Below are 18590 nucleotides of genomic sequence, written 5' to 3'. Positions count from 1 at the left end.
TCAGTTTGAAGAATTTGCTTAGATTATACTCGTGAATTCTATTACCTGAAAGCGATACGAATTTACGAAACTGTTTAAACTTTTGCTCAGAGATTACAGTTGATTGTTGGTAAGAGAATAACGTTAAACAAACTTATATTCTGAAGCGATAAGTTTTTCGATCAAGCACCTTTTCAAAACATTGAATTAGTGCTATTCGTTAAGACGTAGTGCTTAAATTGAAAAACCACCCAGTTGGTGAGGCTGGTTTAGTTTTTCGATGAACATAGCTATGTTTGTTACCCGATGAGGAACGCACGGTGTCGGATTTGATATCCTTATTTCCGATCGTGTCTTGTAAGCTCGAAATCTACTCTGCTAGATCTTTGGAATTTTCGAAACTGGAAAAGTCCAGTTGGTTGCAAACCATAATTTGCTAACAATTCAAACATTAGAGTAAGTTAACAACTATATGATGTATTAAATTTATATAATACTAGGAGGCTTCGCCCCCTGCTCGCTGGCTCTCGCCAATCCCGAAACTGCTTTCGCAGTTCATTTCGATGCTCGCTTTGCTCGCTTATTGGATACGTTCTTAACGTCTAGCTTTTGTATACATTTTTGAACACTGAAGTTCCGAAAACTTTTCACTGTAGAAAATTCTAAACCTGTGCATTTCAATATTAATTTAAAATTGAAAACAGTTAGCATATTTTTCTTAATCACACTATTCTAAATTTCAGTTGTTGAGAAAAGTAACTGTTGTAAGTTTTGTTTTAAAGTCTTTCCCACCAGAGGGCTAAAACCATGTGTTGTAAAACAATATGAAATAGTACTGAACGCCGGATGTAAGGCATCGGCTTCGATGAAGATAATTTTGTGAGAATTTTTTTGATAATTCGGTGAGAATTCTCCCGATTAGACATATGATGCTCACTACGTGCTCTTGCGCGCCGAAGCCTATCAATTAAAACGTATTAGCGTTTTATATAATATAGATTAGCCATATGATGCTCACTACGTGCTCTTGCGCGCCGAATCCTATCAATTAGAAATGAAAACTGTTGTCAACGCGAGAAAAGAAATATCATCGGTTTTATTGATACATACGCATTAGCGTTTTATATAATACTAGGAGGCTCCGCCCCCTGCTCGCTAACGCTCGCCAACCCCCGAGAATTGCTACGCAATCCTATGTGGTTCACGCCGTGAACCATGGCTCGCTGCTCTCGCTCGCCAATGAACACAATATTCTAGCACAAAGACATAATATATTATCATCAAAGACATAGTATTTTATCATCAAAGACATAGTATTGTAGTCATGTAGATGAATTCTACCAATGTTCTTATTGGCTTTTAAAAAAGTATATTAGCTATTTAGATTGTACATGGTGAAAAAATCAAAACATTAGCTAAATAAGAAACATATAAGCAAAATAAATTATCAAATATTGCTTCACTAATATTCTGCATTTTAAAGCGTGAAAATTCAATGCATAAATAAACGCGAAATATAAAAAAATTCAATGCATTAAATACAAACACTTAAACGTTTTTTAGACGTTTAGGTAGCTCCCAGTAGAAAAATATCAATTCAACAGCGGCCTTTTAAAGCATTTTCACTTCAATTAATTAATTAATTCCTAATTGAGTTTAAATTACATATTGTCATGTTTTTAGTGCATGAATCTGAATTGAACAACCTGATAATGCTCACTCTGGTTATTGTTATCTGGTTGCTCACTACGTGCTCTTGCGCGCCGAATCCAATCAATTAAAAATGAAAACTGTTGCCAGCGCGAAAAAAGAAATATCATCGGTTTTATTGATACATACATACATACATACGTACGTATTAGCGTTTTATATAATATAGATAGATAATTTACTGTTTATTCTTACATTGGAAGTTCAAAATTTACATTACGTTATCAAACTGATTAACTTAAATAAAATCTTAGTTCAAGTAAACAGCGATTGGAATCTTATGACTAGATCTCCACTTGTCTAGAACGCTCATTATCCAATGCTTCTTCAGAAATCAAAGGTGGTACGATTTAGGCAACTCTTGATGCCAACCGTCAGTTTATCTTCCGTTTTAAGCTATAAATATCTATAATTCTCTCATTTTTGAAATGATTATAAATTTTTTAAAGACGTTGCGGTGCATAAATAAGATCAATGCTTTTCAAATTTTTTTAAAAATATTTTAATGAACTATTTTACAGTAAGTGATCACAAATTGTTTTCAAGAAACTTCTTTCGTAAAAGCAGCCTTCATAACCTAATTTAGATAAATGAGTGGATCATTATGAAGTCTTTTTTCATTTAATATTTTGACTTAAAATTTATCGATTATCTCCAACGTTTGAATTTCACCATTTGGTTTTGCATCATCTTCAGTGGTATCTAGAAAAATATAATGAATAAACAACTATCAAATTATGGAGAATTTGGTACATAAAGTTTTTATATCATTCAAAAATTATTTTTTGTATTTTTGGTACAGTATTTTTGGAAAAATAATAAATCTTCTTTGATATGAAAGGAATAAAATTTTCAGTTATATAAAAATGTAAAATTCTGACTATACATCATGTATTAAAATAGCATAGTACCGTTTATTCATACGGGATAAAAAAAATAATAATAAGCAAATCTGCAGTGTTCAACATAGGCAAGTATATACAAAACTTTTTTTGCCCAATGCCCACTCGATTGACACTGGTCTTTCAGGTATTAGTAAGAAAGATTTGTTGGCCACTCTTTCAGGGGCACCATATTGCAACTCGAAAAAAAGTGAAGTGATTATGCCTAACCATGTGACTTAAATCGGGTTTAATTGGATACCGTGACACCCCATGTCGTTCCTAACCGGATTGACTGTGTTTGTGAGAGGCATCTTGTCTATTGATTGATAACGTTTAAAAACAGGCAAAACAAAACATTTATTTTAAATAAAAAACAACAAAAAACAAAACAAAACACAGCGTTCCAAAGATATTTTAAAAAAGTCAATTCAACGATATTTCCAGTTCTCTCTTTTTTCTCTTGCCATACTCAGAGTAACCTACATATTTTGAATACTTTTGGTGGCGCAAACTAATTGGAGTTAGTGTTTGCCGCAACATTCTCCCCACTTGAGTTTTATATAGGAGAAAACTCAACACAATAAATTACAAAAAAAAGTACTAAAATTATGGCAGACATACAATTGTTATGTTATAAAATTTAAGGAATTTTAAAAGATACAAATCTGTATTTAACGTCCAAAAATGTTCATAGTTATTTAATGTTCACTGGCATCTTCAGTTACCTCTAAGGGATATAGTCTTTGAATAGGTCTTAGTAAAGTCCCTTTGTCCGTTTTCAATTTGACTAGTCTTACTCGTCCATCTCTTCCAGGGAACAGCTCAATAACTTTTCCTAACGGCCAGAAAATCCGTTTTCTGTCTTCTCTGCCAATCAGGACGATGTCTCCAATATTTATTTGGTCAAGTCTCTTGGAAACAGATGAACGCAAGAAACCTAAATATTCGATCCTGAATCTTTCTTTTAGTCTTTCTCTCAATCTTTGAACATATCTGTATCTCTTGTCTAAATTAGTTTTGTCAATTTTGTCTAAGTCGGCTACGTCGTTAGTAGGGAGGTCTTGAAGGAATGAAGATGGTGTTAAAGCTCTCAAATCTGGTTCTTCAGACACATAAGTCAAAGGTCTATTGTTCATGATCGACTCACATTCACAAACAAGAGTTGAGAGTTCTTCATGAGTCAGAGATGACCGTCCCAAGTTTTTTCTTAAGAGGTCTTTGAGAATTCCGATTAATCTTTCCCAGAATCCTCCCCACCATGGGGCGGATGGTGGATTGAATTTCCATTGGATTTGGGAAACTTCAAATTCTTTCATGATTTTGTTCCAATCAAGGCGCTTTAAGGAGGCGTTGAGGCCAGTGAAATTGGTACCATTGTCTGAGTATAGTGTAGCTACTCTACCTCTTCTAGCAATAAAACGCCGTAATGCTTGAACAAAAGCGTTTGTGCTAAGAGAAGGTATCAGCTCTAAGTGAACAGTTCTATATACAGCACAGGAGAAAAGGACGATCCAAACCTTCTCATTAGTCTTGGTCATCAAAGGTCCGGCCAGATCGACACCGGACACTTCGAATACAGCCGATAATCTAGTTCGATCAGGAGGCAGAGGTGGAAATGGTACTTCAAGATTTTTAACCTTTTGTCTCTTGCAGGTGACACATCCTCCAATAACGGAGCGAACAGTTCTTCTACCTTTTATAATCCAAAATCTCTCTCTCAGGATTGTTAGAAGAATGGACGTTCCTGCATGTTTATTCAACAGGTGTTCTTGTTCAATAAGTCGGGTGACAACAAGATGCTTTGACGGAAGAATCAAAGGCGCAATGAATTCAGGGGTTTCATCTTCATTCAAAAGTCTAGACTTTAATCGAAGTATCTCCTCATGATCTGAAAACACTTGAAAGTTTTTCAAAGATTTTTTACCTTCTTCGTCATTGAAGCACTCTTTTTGTACTGACCGCAGAAGAGTCTTTTGTGCATTTCTTATTTCTTCTTGCGTTAAATCAACATTATTTCTTAAATCTTTAGCTTTTGGTTGGAAGCGTAACAACCATGCTACAACTCTGATTATCTTAGAAAACTTCGAAATTCTGGATGCTAAAGTAGTTGCAATGGATTCCGAGTCTACATTGATGGCCGAAACAACAGTCTTTCGTTTTTCCTTTTCAACTTCCTCTTCATTAACATTAGCTACTGTCATCGGCCAATCATCCTTAGAATTCTTCAGCCAGGCAAGCCCTAGCCACCACTTGGACTTCAGAAGTTGTTTAGCTCCACATCCTCTCGAGAGAAGATCGGCCGGGTTCTGGCTTCCTGGTACATGATACCAATTCTCAGGTGATGTCAGTCTATTTATTTCAGATATTCGATTGTTCACGAACACTGACCACTGTTCTTTCCTCTTAATCCAAGTTAACACAGTCGACGAATCTGTCCAAAAGTAGGTGTCAATGTTTCCTTTTTCGAGTTTTAAAGCAGAGTCCATAGAATTGAACAGTCTAGCTCCAATAGTTGCTCCCATCAATTCAAGACGAGGGATCGTTATTTTTTTCAGTGGAGTTATTCTTGACTTAGCTTGGAGTAGCTGGACATTTACAGAGCCATCAGGGGATTCACTTCTTAGGAATATACAAGCTGAATAAGCTGTTTTGCTTGCATCAACAAATGTATGGAAGCTGAGTTTAGATAAGGCAGTAACTCCCAACCATCTTGGGATCTTAATATCATTTAAGTAATGTAAGTCTTTGAACCATGAATTGAATTTTTTCTTTATTTCTTCATTAACTTCCGAATCCCAATGATCTTTAGTCTTCCAGGTTGCTTGAAGTAAAAGCTTAGGTCTTATTAAAGCTGGAGCAAGAAATCCAATCGGATCAAAGATTCGGCTTATCAGGGACAAAATTTTTCTCTTAGTTAATTTTTCGAATTCTTCCAGCTTCAGTGAGTCAGAATCAATTTTTAACGAGTCTAAGTTTTTATCCCATACGTAGCCTAAGACTCGCTCTTCAGTAGCTGCAGACGGGCAATCTAATAATTGGTTGCTTTCCCAACTTCTTAGGTCAAATTGACCTTCTTTCATAATTTCTGTAGCTGACTTTATAAAAGTTTCTAATTCAGTTAAATCTTGTACACTCGTTACGCAATTGTCTACATAAAAACTGTTGCGGAGTTTTTCCAACTGTTCTTCAGAATATTGTATCTTGAATGTCTGTTTGGACAGATGATGATGAATGACAGCCATCAATAAGAAAGGACTACTGGTTAGACCGAAAACAACTCGGCGATGTCTATAAGTCTTCAGTTCATTTTGTTCATCAATCAAAAGAAATCGTAAATAATTCCTATCTCTTTCATTTAGAGAGATTTGCAGAAATGCTCTTCTAATGTCAGAAATAACACCAATTTCATACAATCGAAATCGAGCCAAAATGGATGGTATTGTCTCAATAAAATTTATTCCAGTCTCTAAACAATCATTTAGTGATGGGAAGTTCGGATTCTTGGCTGAAGCGTCAAAGACGGGTCTGATTTTCAAGGAAGTTGTCGTTGACTTTTCCTTAATAATTGGGCGATGTGGGAGGTAATGTGTACCTTTAATTGACAATTCTTCTTGTGGAACTTTCTCAATCACTTCTTCTTCTATCCATTCATCAAAAACTTGCTGGTATTTCTTTTCATATCCCGTTTTTTCTAATTTCTTGTTAGTAGATTTTAATCTTTTAAGAGACAACCCATAATTATTCGGTAATAAAGCATGATCCTTTTTCCATGGTAAGCTTACTTCGTATCTTCCATCTGAATTTTGATAAACTGTGTCTCGAAAATGAATCATAACTGCCCTCTGTGTATCTTCTCTAGTGTTTTGTTCCACAGGGTCTCTAATACCAAGTAATTCTAAATCCCATAAAAATGAAACAGGTAATTCTTGAGAAAGCATATTTACAACCGTCATATTTAAATTATCATGGTTTTCAAACTGAGGAACCTTCCCTATTAATGTCCATCCTAATTTAGTGTCGATGGCGACTAATCCAGATTTTAATTGTTCTTGTTTACCCGTAAATAGTTTACCAACAACATCAGCCCCTAAAAGAACTTCAATAGGTCCTGAATTCCCACAATCAGTTATAAATATCCTTTTTTGTCTCAATTCTTGAATCCACGGCCCTTGTCTAATGCTAGAAACATTATTACAAATTATTTCCTGATCCAATGCATCTAAATTACAACTATATTTACCATCAAGGCTATCGAGATATATTTTATAACATTTGTGCCGTTGAATTTCTGTTTTCTTACCCCCAAATAATGAGGTCGAAAATTCTTCTTCCCTTTGAAAATCAAAACCTAACTCTTCCGCAGTAGATTTCAAAATATAAGACTTTTGAGAACCCGTATCTAAAATAATTCTAGCCTTACGCTGCGCTTTATTTCCCTTAATAATTACTACAAGAGTCTGTAAAAATACTTCTTTAGTTGCATGCACGCGCGAATGTAAGGTGCCCGTCTCTTTTTCTTCGCTTTCATTATTATCTTGTTTTCTTTCATCCGATCGATTACATTCTAAGTCAGGACACATAAATTTTAAATGTTTTCTTGTGCAAATAGAACATTTAATGTTTGATTTACAAGAAAAAGCCAGGTGCCCCTTCAATAAACAAATTTTACATAAACCCTTCCTTCTAATAACAGACTGTTTTTCTTCTAAAGGCATATAAAACGCTTTCTTGCAAAAACGAGTCTCGTGGTTTTTAAAACAAAATAAACAAAGGATATCATCGTTTGAATTATGACTAATTAATTCAGCCGCAGACGATTTCCGATCTCTCAAATTCAGATTCGCCGGTGGTGTCAAGTTCCTTCGTTCGAAGGGGGGATGAAATTTTTCAGTTCTACTCAATTTTATTTTTTCTTCCGCTTGTACTTCGTTTTTCAAAAAATAAATTATCGCATCAAGACTGGATAGTTTTTGTTCGCTTTCTAAATATTTTCTTTGGCGTTCAAATGAGCGTAACACATTTAATGGTAATGAACTTTCAACAAGGGGATACAAAATTACACCACACATCTCAGATGTAACTCCTAGTGAGTTTAATGCTCTCAATTGAGTTGACAGTTTATTGTATAAACAACTTAAGGAATCATTCTTATTCTTATTCGCATTATTTAATACGAGTTTCAGGAGTTCTCTAACATAAAAATCTATCAATAGATCTTTTCGGCCATACCTTTCGGTTAAACTTTCAACAGCTAAAGGATAATTTTCATCTGTTACAGGAAAAGATTCCACAATTTCCCTAGCTTCCGATTTCAGCTTCGTTGACTGAATTAAATAATGAAATTTATCAGCTTTCGTTAAATTAACATTTTCATGAATATTTTTAAATTGGTTCCAAAACGTTAACCAATCTTTCAAGTCTCCGCCGAATTTATATAATTCAACTTCGGGGAGCCGTTGACATAAAGCTTTCGGAGATTTAGTGTTCGGTAATTCGCCGTTATTTTCGGAAGTAACAATTTCGTTTTCACACGAGTTCTTTTTCAAATTATCTAAGGAACGTTTAGCTTTTAATTGAATTCTCAAAGCTTTTTCTCTGTATTCTTCAACGGAATTATATTCAGTTTCGAATTCTTTTTCATCTTGCAAACTATCTAAATAACTATTATGAGTTATTTCCAAAATGTCTACCTTTTGTTTAAATAAACAAAGATCCGTTTCAATTTCGTCATACGTCACACTATCGCCAATTAATAAATTTTCTAGTTTCTTGTAGGCCTTAGTAAATGAAGCTCTTTGAGCGGTTTTATTTCTTTTTATTATTTCCATTTTTACTATCTTAATATCAAATTCTTAGCTTCTAAAACTATCAATTCTAAGCACATATAAATTACCGTTATGGTATCAAATATTCAAATAAAATATATATATATATATTTCAAATCTTCAAAAGTATTCAAATTGTCAAATATTTAATCTTCAAAATGGAAATTAATAAATCTTCGCCTACCTTTCTTACCAATCCTTAAGACAAGGCCGCCCACCCGGGGGCGCCAGAAATGTCGTTCCTAACCGGATTGACTGTGTTTGTGAGAGGCATCTTGTCTATTGATTGATAACGTTTAAAAACAGGCAAAACAAAACATTTATTTTAAATAAAAAACAACAAAAAACAAAACAAAACACAGCGTTCCAAAGATATTTTAAAAAAGTCAATTCAACGATATTTCCAGTTCTCTCTTTTTTCTCTTGCCATACTCAGAGTAACCTACATATTTTGAATACTTTTGGTGGCGCAAACTAATTGGAGTTAGTGTTTGCCGCAACACCCCATGTGCGTATCGAACCTGGTTGTCATGGCTGAACCGAACACTGAATCTATGAATGCCAGGATTTACCTACGATGGCGTCACTTTCAGGTATCCAATTATAAATAAACTAAATACGTAGTTTCAGATAACATTAGTAATACTAATTTGGGTGATGTAGCCACCACATGCCATCTATTCAGGTTGATTCGTGTGCTTACCTGATATAACGAATAAAACATTACTAATTATTAAATACTTTGTTAATAGAATAGTAAACTAACCCATTTTATATTTTAATTTGAACGGGAGCAAATAATGATCAATAAATATCACAAATGCTGGGTAAGTTTTGATCAATTAGATAATTAAACTCAATTAATTAGTAATTAGCTTTAAACAAAATAAATGAAGGAATAAAATATTGCATACTTAATTTAGTTACTTTATCTTTTATACTTCTGCAAATATTCATTTTCAATTTTGCATTTTTTGTTCAAATTTTAACACATGGGACATTACATTCAGAGAAAATAAATTTTAAACATTATGTTGGAGACAAAATGTTTTCGGTTACGACTGCCTTCGAATTTAAAATGATTCTTCTAAACTGTATAAAAGTTAATGTACAGCATCAAGAAGCTCAAAGTTAATTTAATGCTTCAATTTTATTGAAAATTCGTGCAAGAATAAAACAATTAATAATGATAAAGTTAGCAATATCATTAAAAATTGATTAAAAATAAATTTAAAAAAAAATTTATTTCAAAAGTTTGCTTAATTAAAGCTAACCGTTAAAATTTAAATTTTTAATCAGGGTATGCGAATCATCAGGGTCAAAAATCATTTCTTCATGTATTTTACTTATTTAAAAACGATGCACTTAAAATTTTTTATGTTTGGGTTTAAAAAATATTGGTATTTGGCCATGTCTGACGTCTAGTTTGACTTGTTTCACCTTTTAAATATAGAAATCAAATTTAACATTAATTAATTATTATAAGAAATTATAAAAGAAGTTAAATTAAACATATTTTACATATACTGGTGGACAAAATTAAGAGATGGAAAGCATTTTAGCACATTCATTCGCACTTACAAGATTCCTGCACACCGCTCCACGTGCTTGACAATTTTTCCGTGAGTGCCCAGGGGTACAGGCAGGAGGTCCTAAAGCCCTACGTGCGTCTTTTCAAGGGCACTGTTGGCCCTGAATTCATTTTTATGAACGACAATGCGCGACCACATAGGGCTCTCATGGTTGATGAGTATCTGGAAAGCGAGGATATTCAACGAATGGATTGGCCAGTCAAATCCCCTGACCTGAATCCCATTGAACATGCTTGGGATGCTCTTGGGAGAGCTATTGCGATACGCCAGCCTCCCCCAGAACCATTCTGGAGTTAAAAATTGCTCTGGTGGAAGAATGGGAGGGTCTTCCACAAGTCCTCCTTAACTCCCTTATTAATAGCATGCATACTCGTTGTGTATGCTGTCTGTCTGTCAGGGGTGACCATACGCCATACTACAGGAAACACACACTGTACAAGTCTCACTTTTATTGTCATCTTTCATCCTTAAGTTCAGACTACATTGGATTTATTGGCAATAGGTCTTGCCAGTGCATGACGCTTTCATTTTTGTTTTGCATACTTTATTATCATGGAATAAGCTATATCCATACCAAATTTCATTTATTTATATTCAGTATTTTTTGAGATATTTGGGAAAATGTCTTCCATCTCTTAATTTTGTCCACCAGTGTATTTTAGAGCATATCTTTTAACATATTTTAAATCCAGAATTTTTCCTAGTTTTCAGTAATTTTAATAAAAATATCACTCAAATGCAGCAAGATACCTTTTGGCTCAGGGTATTTGACGCTGAAACACTTTCTCCTGATGATGAGATAAATTGAATAGATAACAGCGCAACAGGTACAGATGATTGCAACCACTCGAAATGCTACTCTTCCATTGAAAGTATCCATGATAAAACCGCCAATTAAACCGCCAGTGGTCTTTCCTAAAAACGATATTGAAAGAAAAAGTAAAAGATAAGTAGTAAATAAAATTTGGGTGGTAAATGAGAACTTGATAAAACAAGAATATTTATATCCTTAATATTAGCAAGAGTATATTACCCTCTTAGCACGAATGTTATGATATGCGCAAGATATTTTAAAGTTTTCTTGGTTCGTTTATTGTGTGAAAAAGCATTAAGCTGTCTTGTAAACGCTTCTTTTAATATTCTTAGATTTGTTTAAGAAAAATGTCTTTTAATAGACACGGAATCATAGATATCAAAAATTATAGGAAACCTTTCTTCTTTTACAAGGAAGAGTTTGCGTTTAACTACAAAACTCATTGTTTTAATTCAAAACAATTTCTGCATTGAGTAGAATCTCAGTTTTCGAAAATTTAAGGAGATAATTTTATTAAGTTTCTGCTTTTATTTTTATGAAAAGATTTTCCTATATTTATGCATTTAGTTCTCATTGTATTTTTTCAAAATAAATAAAATTACTAACTTGTAAGAGTAAATAAAATATCAGCAAATTTTTTCAACAAAATTTCACTACTTATATATTTATACATTTTTATTTATTTATTTTTTTTTCTATTCGTTTGAGTAGAATTAGAATAAGCATATATAACTCTGCCATGGAAATTTACGGAATGTACCTATTTTAATGTGACAAAGTGATTCAATATTTCGAATATTTTTTACTTCCAATTATTCAAAACTATTCTAACTATTCATTTTTACTTCTAATTATATATTATTCAAAATTGATATTAGAAATCGTATTCGAAATCGGTCAGATTCTATTGTTTACTAAAAGTTCAAAGTAAATTCCATCCCGTTTAACTTATTTGAAGTTGGTATGTTTTAAACGTAAGTTATAGAAAAATTAATGTTTGCAATATTATACTATTTTCTGTAAAATAATCCTCATTTTATTCTCTACGTCTCTAAGAAATAAACCAAGTAATTAACTTTTTATCGCATAGTAGTACACTTGGAGTTACTTTACCCAAATGATAATGAATAGAACCAGCAATAGAAATTACAGTCGCTGTCATTCCTTCAGGAGCTATCTCATGACTGTGTAAGACAACAGCAACCCACAGCAAATGATATGTCAACACATTAGTGGATTCCAATATAAGAGAAAGCCAGGGATCATACAGTATCGAATAGCCAATAGAGTTAATTACATACCCTACCAGACCCAATATGAATATCTGAGTAGCGCCTATCTTTCTAACCCACCAACTGGAAGTTAAAAGAAAAGGAAGCCCATATAAAGCACTGACAGCTGGGATGAGGCCCATTAAAATACTGGAGGCTTTCATTTCCTCCAAGTACCAGAAGAGAAAGTTTTTTGTGTAACTCCAGGCTGTCCCGAGAGTAAAAACGACAAGAGCGAACGAAACAACGTCTGGGTTTTTCAATAAAGTTAATGTTTTCTTCCCCAATTTCTTTCCTGGAGTGTTGATTCGAACATCCAGTTTCGTAACGATGAGCAGGATAAGTAGGAGGATTGCAAAGTAGAAGTAAAACGCCGAATTGTAGTTCCTCTCTCCACCTTTGGGTGTCGTAACTTTTACAATATAGCCCGCAATCGGGGTGATGATTAGGACACCTGCTATGGAAAAAAATCGTTCTCTACCAAAGTCAGAATTGTGTTCTTTTACTAAAGACATAGATGTCACATCCATGAAGCGATAACAATTCGAATAAACGACCATGAGTAAGATGTAGAGCACCATGCTGACCATCATTAACAAATCTCTATCGCTCACTTCTTCAGAGCACTTGACACCAGAGTTCACGTAACAGGACACTCGGCAATACATTTTGTGTGGGACATCGCACCAGGAGTACGTCTCATTCTCACGGGACATGTAACTGACATTGTAATAGCAACGATCCTTAACTTGGGAAGATCCGTTGACGTGGATGGACAGGGAAAAATTTCGCCGCTCTTCTTTTCCGGCAAAAATGTCGCAGATCAAGTTCTGCCCGTTGCAGTGTTCGGTGACGTTTTCAGGGCATTGCACATTGCAGGAATTCACTTCGATGATGTCTTCCACAACGTCGCAGCTCGTCTTGGTGATGAGCCTGTCGAATTGCTTAGGGTGGCATTTGAGGTTGATGGGCTGGGAATCGCAGTTCACCACGTCCATTTTGGGAATGAGGAGAATGCTTATGAGGATAAGCATCGTGAGGATGAGGTTGAAAACCAATACTGGTTTGGATCTTCCTATTTTGTCCGCAACGACTCCAGATAGGAGAGTTCCAAGAAATTGGGCAACTGGTGATATTATGAATACTATGGATATTTCTCCCAACGAAATTCCTTGTTGTTTGAAGTAGACTGTTATAAATGGTCCTAGAAAAGCTCCAGCTGTAAATAAAATCAATGAATTGTAAATAAAATTATCTAATATGTTCGATTAATTATAACATATGAAATTTTTCAACTAAAATAAATAAAAAGATCAGTTGAAATATCAGTAAATTGTAACGGCAAATACTGGCAAAGAGTTTCAAAGATTAACATACAGTGTTTTAACAAAAAGAAGAGCGGAATATTTAGTAAATGTTTCAATTAATAATTTATTCGAAGACTTAACTTACTTCATTTTATTTTATTTATATTTATTTACTATATTTAGTTTATGAATAATTTGTTTTACTAGAGAGTTACTAAAGTATTGATCTAATGTAGTTGTACATACATAATTATGTGTATAAGGAATTGGTTAGCAAATAATTAAACAACAAATTGGAAGATTAATTTTCCTATTCATACTTAATAAGCTTGCAGTATTTGTTTTTAAAGTGTAACTGGTGCATTTTTAATTACAAAATAGTACATTTATACTTAATTTTGTACTTATATTACGTCTTGGATGATGCTCTTAGGCAGTGGTAAAAAAAATAAGTTAAAAATTGAAAATATTTTTTTAACTTGAATGTACTTACCTCCAAACCAAAAGAAAAGCATCAGTTTCAAAGGAATTAGAGGCTTGTAGATGCATATTGAAAAATCCTTATAAAGTCTTATCGTAAAATTTAAGTCTTTCTGAAATGATATTTAAAAAAATTAGTCAGTAATAAAAATTTGAAAGAAAATACTGTCAAGCTTTAAAAGATTGCAAAGAAATAAAGGAACAAAATATTTCACTACGCTTCGCTGCATATATGAAACGAAATGTATCCCTTCAATGTTTTTATAATTTGACTTAATATAAAGATTAGTTTTTCTTCAAAATTTACTATCTACGTAGCTGGTGAAATGCTTAAAACTATAATGAGTATAATTTTATAATATAAAATGCTGATCTGAAATCAACAACGACAACTCAAAATACATTTACAGAGTCCATCTAGAAGAAATAATTTAGATCAATTTTTAAGATTATCTATCATTATTTTATTTTTTACATCTTGACATGTTTTCCATAAATCAGATGCAACATATTTTATTGTATGACTCGAAAAAGTAGCAAAGTAAATTACGAGCTGCAATAAGTTTTTCATTGGAGGCGCGTGGGTGATGCATTTGGTAAAGGCCGGGGGTCGTGAGTTTGATCCTGATACCCGATTAAACAATCGGCGTGCAAAACGCAACGAGGTACATATTAAATCTGTCGTGTCGAAAGTCCTTATCGTTAGTTGCGATGTGGAAGTTTGGAGAGAGGAATACCAGCTGAGACGTTGTCCACGTCGTCTTATCGAGGTCGAAAAAACGTGGCTTTCCTACCATGGCTGTTAAAAGATAGAAGCCAGAAAAACGGGGCTAGGTGCTTTTTAATGCTTAGGTTGTGTCGTGTAGTTTTCGTTGATGATCCTCCAGCAAATTGATAGTAATTCAGTCTGGCTCAAAGATATTTTGCAATTGGTATATAATACGCCCGTGAAATCGGTTATAAATAAGTAAACAATTATTGCTTATTATGTTTAAATAATTCTGCTTTTACACACTTTCAAATATTATCAGTAGCAATATTCGTACTCACATGCACAGAAACGTTGCTTGAATGTAAATTAACTCTAAATAAAAATAGCGTTTTTCAAACTTTATAAGACATACACAACTGTCAAAAGATAGCGCCTGTTTTCAATAACTGCAAAAGAAGGAGACGGTCCAATTGGAGTAACCTTTTCCTTTATTCAACTTTCTTACTTTTACCGTGAACTCATTCCTGTTGTAAAAGTAGGAAACCCTTAAAATTAAGTTGTGTCAAAAAACTCACACTTATCATTTATATATCGATGCTTCGTATTTAAGTTAACAATTTGGCATACGGGAAATGTAATTCGTTAACTTGTAATGCAATTTTCAAAAAAAAAAATAATAATTTTTGAAATTTAAAATTATATACCAATTGAACAACATGACATCGAAGATTTAATACTTTAATAGTCAGAACAATCAGCAAATATCAAAGATTTTTGTGAACTTATCTGTTAACCTCAGATTTATTGTTTTGAATTTCGGTTGAAGGCTTTTCCGCTGTGATACTATAAACTCCAGCTGAAGTTGAAGTTTCAGATTCTTGACTGATGGTTCGCTTCTTAGTGAATTGAATCATCCCATTCATAAGTGAAAACTTATCTTTTTCTGAATATCAACAGTTGTCTCTGTCCACCTCAAACCGACGGTCGATGCCATGAGCGGTGCATGACGAATCCATAATGAATGCAAGGTTGAGTGACAATCCTATTAAAATGTAACATTTGTCAGAATGAGGACAGTTTTAAAGCGCGTTTGACTCATGCAAACTATTATAAAGTATTAAATGTTTTTATTTCCAATTAAAAGTCGCAATATTAAACTATTTTTACTTAAAAGATATTCAATAAAATTCTTTCCACTTTTATTTTTCAGGACAAAAATCTCTCTATTCTAAAAAAAAGTTTTTGCAGTTAATTTTGTCCCCTGAAAAACTTTTTAACTACGTGATGAAAATCTAAGATTAAGGAATCAATTCATTCAGAATCTTTCAGGGAAGACATTTAGGGCATTCAAATCTTTTACATAATTTTAAATTTTTATTTATTTTAGTTTTAAAGCACGATTTTGCAGTTAATAATGAAGAATAACCGCCGTTCACAACAGCCAATCACATGTCTGAAAACGGCAAGCTTAAAAAAGCGATTTACAAGTCTGAATTTTCTTTTTCAGAGATGCAACCAATCACAAAATAGTTAGAATTTCATTCTTCAGTTTTACAACATCTCAACTTATTTCGTATTGATATATTGATTAATCTGATTATTTGTTTTCTAAAACGTTAATTCGTAAGTTTAATCTGGTTCCGGCATATAAGATAAAGTTGAATGACAAGGAATTTAATTAATATGCAATACAGTAAATAAGCGAAGAGATATTTTATAAAAGTATTTAATGAAAAATAATAACAGCGAAATATATGCGTTTGCGAAGCGTTCTATTTACATCTCTGAATGTTGCCACCTATTTTTATGAAAGTTAAACTATTCTCTGCTATAATAAAATTAGACTTATGCGAACCTTACATTCTATTGATCTAAGTGACGATGGGATTTGTATTTTAAAAAAATGTGATAAGATTCGCTTAAAAAATGTTGACGTTATTATACGGGACGAAGCAAGTATGATTCCCAGAAAAGCAATAGAAATGATCGATAGAACTTTTCGTGATCTTCTAGCTAATGAGATACCATTTGGTGGTAAGATAATAATTTTAGGTGGAGATTTTCGACAAGTGTTCCCTGTCGTTAAAAAAGCTACACATATGCAGGTTATTAATGAAACTATAAAATACTCTTTTCTTTGGCCATTTTTTGAAATCCTTCATTTGACAATTAATATGAGAGTTAAAGCTGGTAACCAAGAATTTGCCAATTGGTTGTTGACAATTGGCAATGGAGAACTTTTACATCTTGGTGCAAGCACTCCTGATCTTTATTGTAAAGATATCATTTCTTGGTTTTTTGAAAAAATCGATTGTCTTAATACTAACTTCATTAATCACATCATATTATCACCGCAAAATGATGAAGTTAACAAAGTTAATGAAAATATTTCATCACGTGTGCCAGGTGAAGAGGTTATAAGTTATAGTATTGATAAGGCCACACTATATGGAGTAGATAAATCAGACGGGAGAGAAGAAGAAGCTACTTTAAGGTATTCTATTGAATATTTAAACTCCATAAATCTCCCGGGACTGCCACCTCATCAGCTCAAATTAAAAGTTGAATGCATTGTAATGCTGATCAGGAACATATCTATTGTTGATGGCCTTTGCAATGGAACTCGATTGACTGTTCTTAAAATAGGGAAAAGAGTATTGACTTGCCAAATTGCTACTGGTAATAAAAATGGTAGTATTGTCAATCTTCCAAGAATAGAATTAAATACATTATCAAGTAATTCTTCCTTACCATTTGTGCTTTATCGACGACAATTTCCTGTTAGATTAGCTTATGCCTTAACAATTAATAAGGCCCAGGGCCAAACCTTCGATAAAGTTGGGCTATATATTGAACGGCCTATTTTTTCTCATGGTCAATTATATGTGGCATTGTCAAGATGCACAACGAAGGAGAACATTAAAATATTTATTAAAGATGATCCTGTCATTAACAATATTGTATATAGAGAAATATTATAACATATATATATAATGTCAAATTTATAAATGTATTTAGCGTAAAGAAAATGCTATTGGTGCATTGTTTATTTTAATTCCGCAAAATTAATGTTTTCATTTATAGTTATTTTGCTGAATATTATTAAAATATTTTTTTAAAAATTACCCTGTTCTTAACAATATTGCTTATTGAAAAATATTATAGTGTTTGCATATATATATATATATATATATATATATATATATATATATATATATATATATATATATATATATATATATATATATATATATATATATATATTGAATTAAATGTGTTAAAAATATATTCATTTCTTTGGGACAAAGTCTGTATTATTGTGATTATCATTTTTTTTAAACAAGTTTCATATTAAGATTATATCTGCACATTGATGTTAATTTCTGACAATTTTGGCTCATTTAAAGAACAAATAGGACATAGAAGGAACTGTAGTCAACGAAAAAGAGTGACATTGATATTGACACACTGCTTATTCTGCATTTAAGAAAATTAATTCTTTTCGATGATAACAGTTAATATTCAGTTTAATATTGAAATATATGAAATCAAAGCATTCTTGGTTTTGCGAAGCAAACCAAGCAAGAATTGCGAAGCAATTCTCCGGGGGTTGGCGAGCGTCAGCGAGCAGGGGGCGGAGCCCTCTAGTCGTATAAAAAAAACTTAAACCATGTGATAGATTTTACTGCATTGAAAACTTAATTCACTTCCGAAATAAACAAATAAGAAATAACAGTCACAATAACGTAAGAAATAACATTTTCTACTATAATAGGTGCCTATTTTTGATGCGCTTGAAACATGTCGACTGTTATTTCTTATTTGTTCATTTCTGAAGTGATTGAGGCTTTCAATCAGGTAATATCGTACCACTACAGTTTCTTGGGATTATTTATTTAATCATGTAATAGGTCATTTTATTAACTGCTTCATATGCCTACAATCCTGGTTTTAGTAATTAGTTGATAAGGTAGTTGAGATATTTTATTAATTATTCAGGGCAAGAACTAATAGTT

General features: G+C 32.9%; 1 protein-coding gene and 1 long non-coding RNA gene across 6 annotated transcripts in view; one reads left to right on the top strand and one right to left on the bottom strand.

The window, feature by feature from the left end:
* LOC139424999 (uncharacterized) overlaps nucleotides 1-18590 on the top strand; it is a 54584-nt gene that overhangs the window by 30917 nt on the left and 5077 nt on the right. The gene's annotated exons all lie outside the window — the stretch shown is intronic.
* LOC107446889 (major facilitator superfamily domain-containing protein 6) overlaps nucleotides 2173-18590 on the bottom strand; it is a 31201-nt gene continuing 14783 nt past the window's right edge. For all 5 annotated transcript variants that reach the window (XM_087157349.1, XM_087157351.1, XM_087157348.1 and 2 more), the window contains exons 2-6: nucleotides 15369-15616; nucleotides 13876-13975; nucleotides 11918-13294; nucleotides 10741-10905; nucleotides 2173-2391 (exon numbers count right to left, since the gene is read on the bottom strand). In XM_087157349.1, coding sequence (XP_087013475.1) covers nucleotides 2324-2391; nucleotides 10741-10905; nucleotides 11918-13294; nucleotides 13876-13975; nucleotides 15369-15497 — 1839 coding nt within the window. In that variant the 5' untranslated portion in view covers nucleotides 15498-15616 and the 3' untranslated portion in view covers nucleotides 2173-2323. The remainder of the gene's footprint in view (nucleotides 2392-10740; nucleotides 10906-11917; nucleotides 13295-13875; nucleotides 13976-15368; nucleotides 15617-18590) is intronic.

This window comes from Parasteatoda tepidariorum, chromosome 2 (genome assembly GCF_982258835.1).
Source record: "Parasteatoda tepidariorum strain Cologne lab strain chromosome 2, Ptep-v5.0, whole genome shotgun sequence".
Taxonomy (NCBI): Eukaryota; Metazoa; Arthropoda; class Arachnida; order Araneae; family Theridiidae; genus Parasteatoda; species Parasteatoda tepidariorum.
The sequence above is the reverse complement of the archived record's forward strand: the minus strand, read 5'-3'. Positions and strand labels throughout refer to the sequence as shown.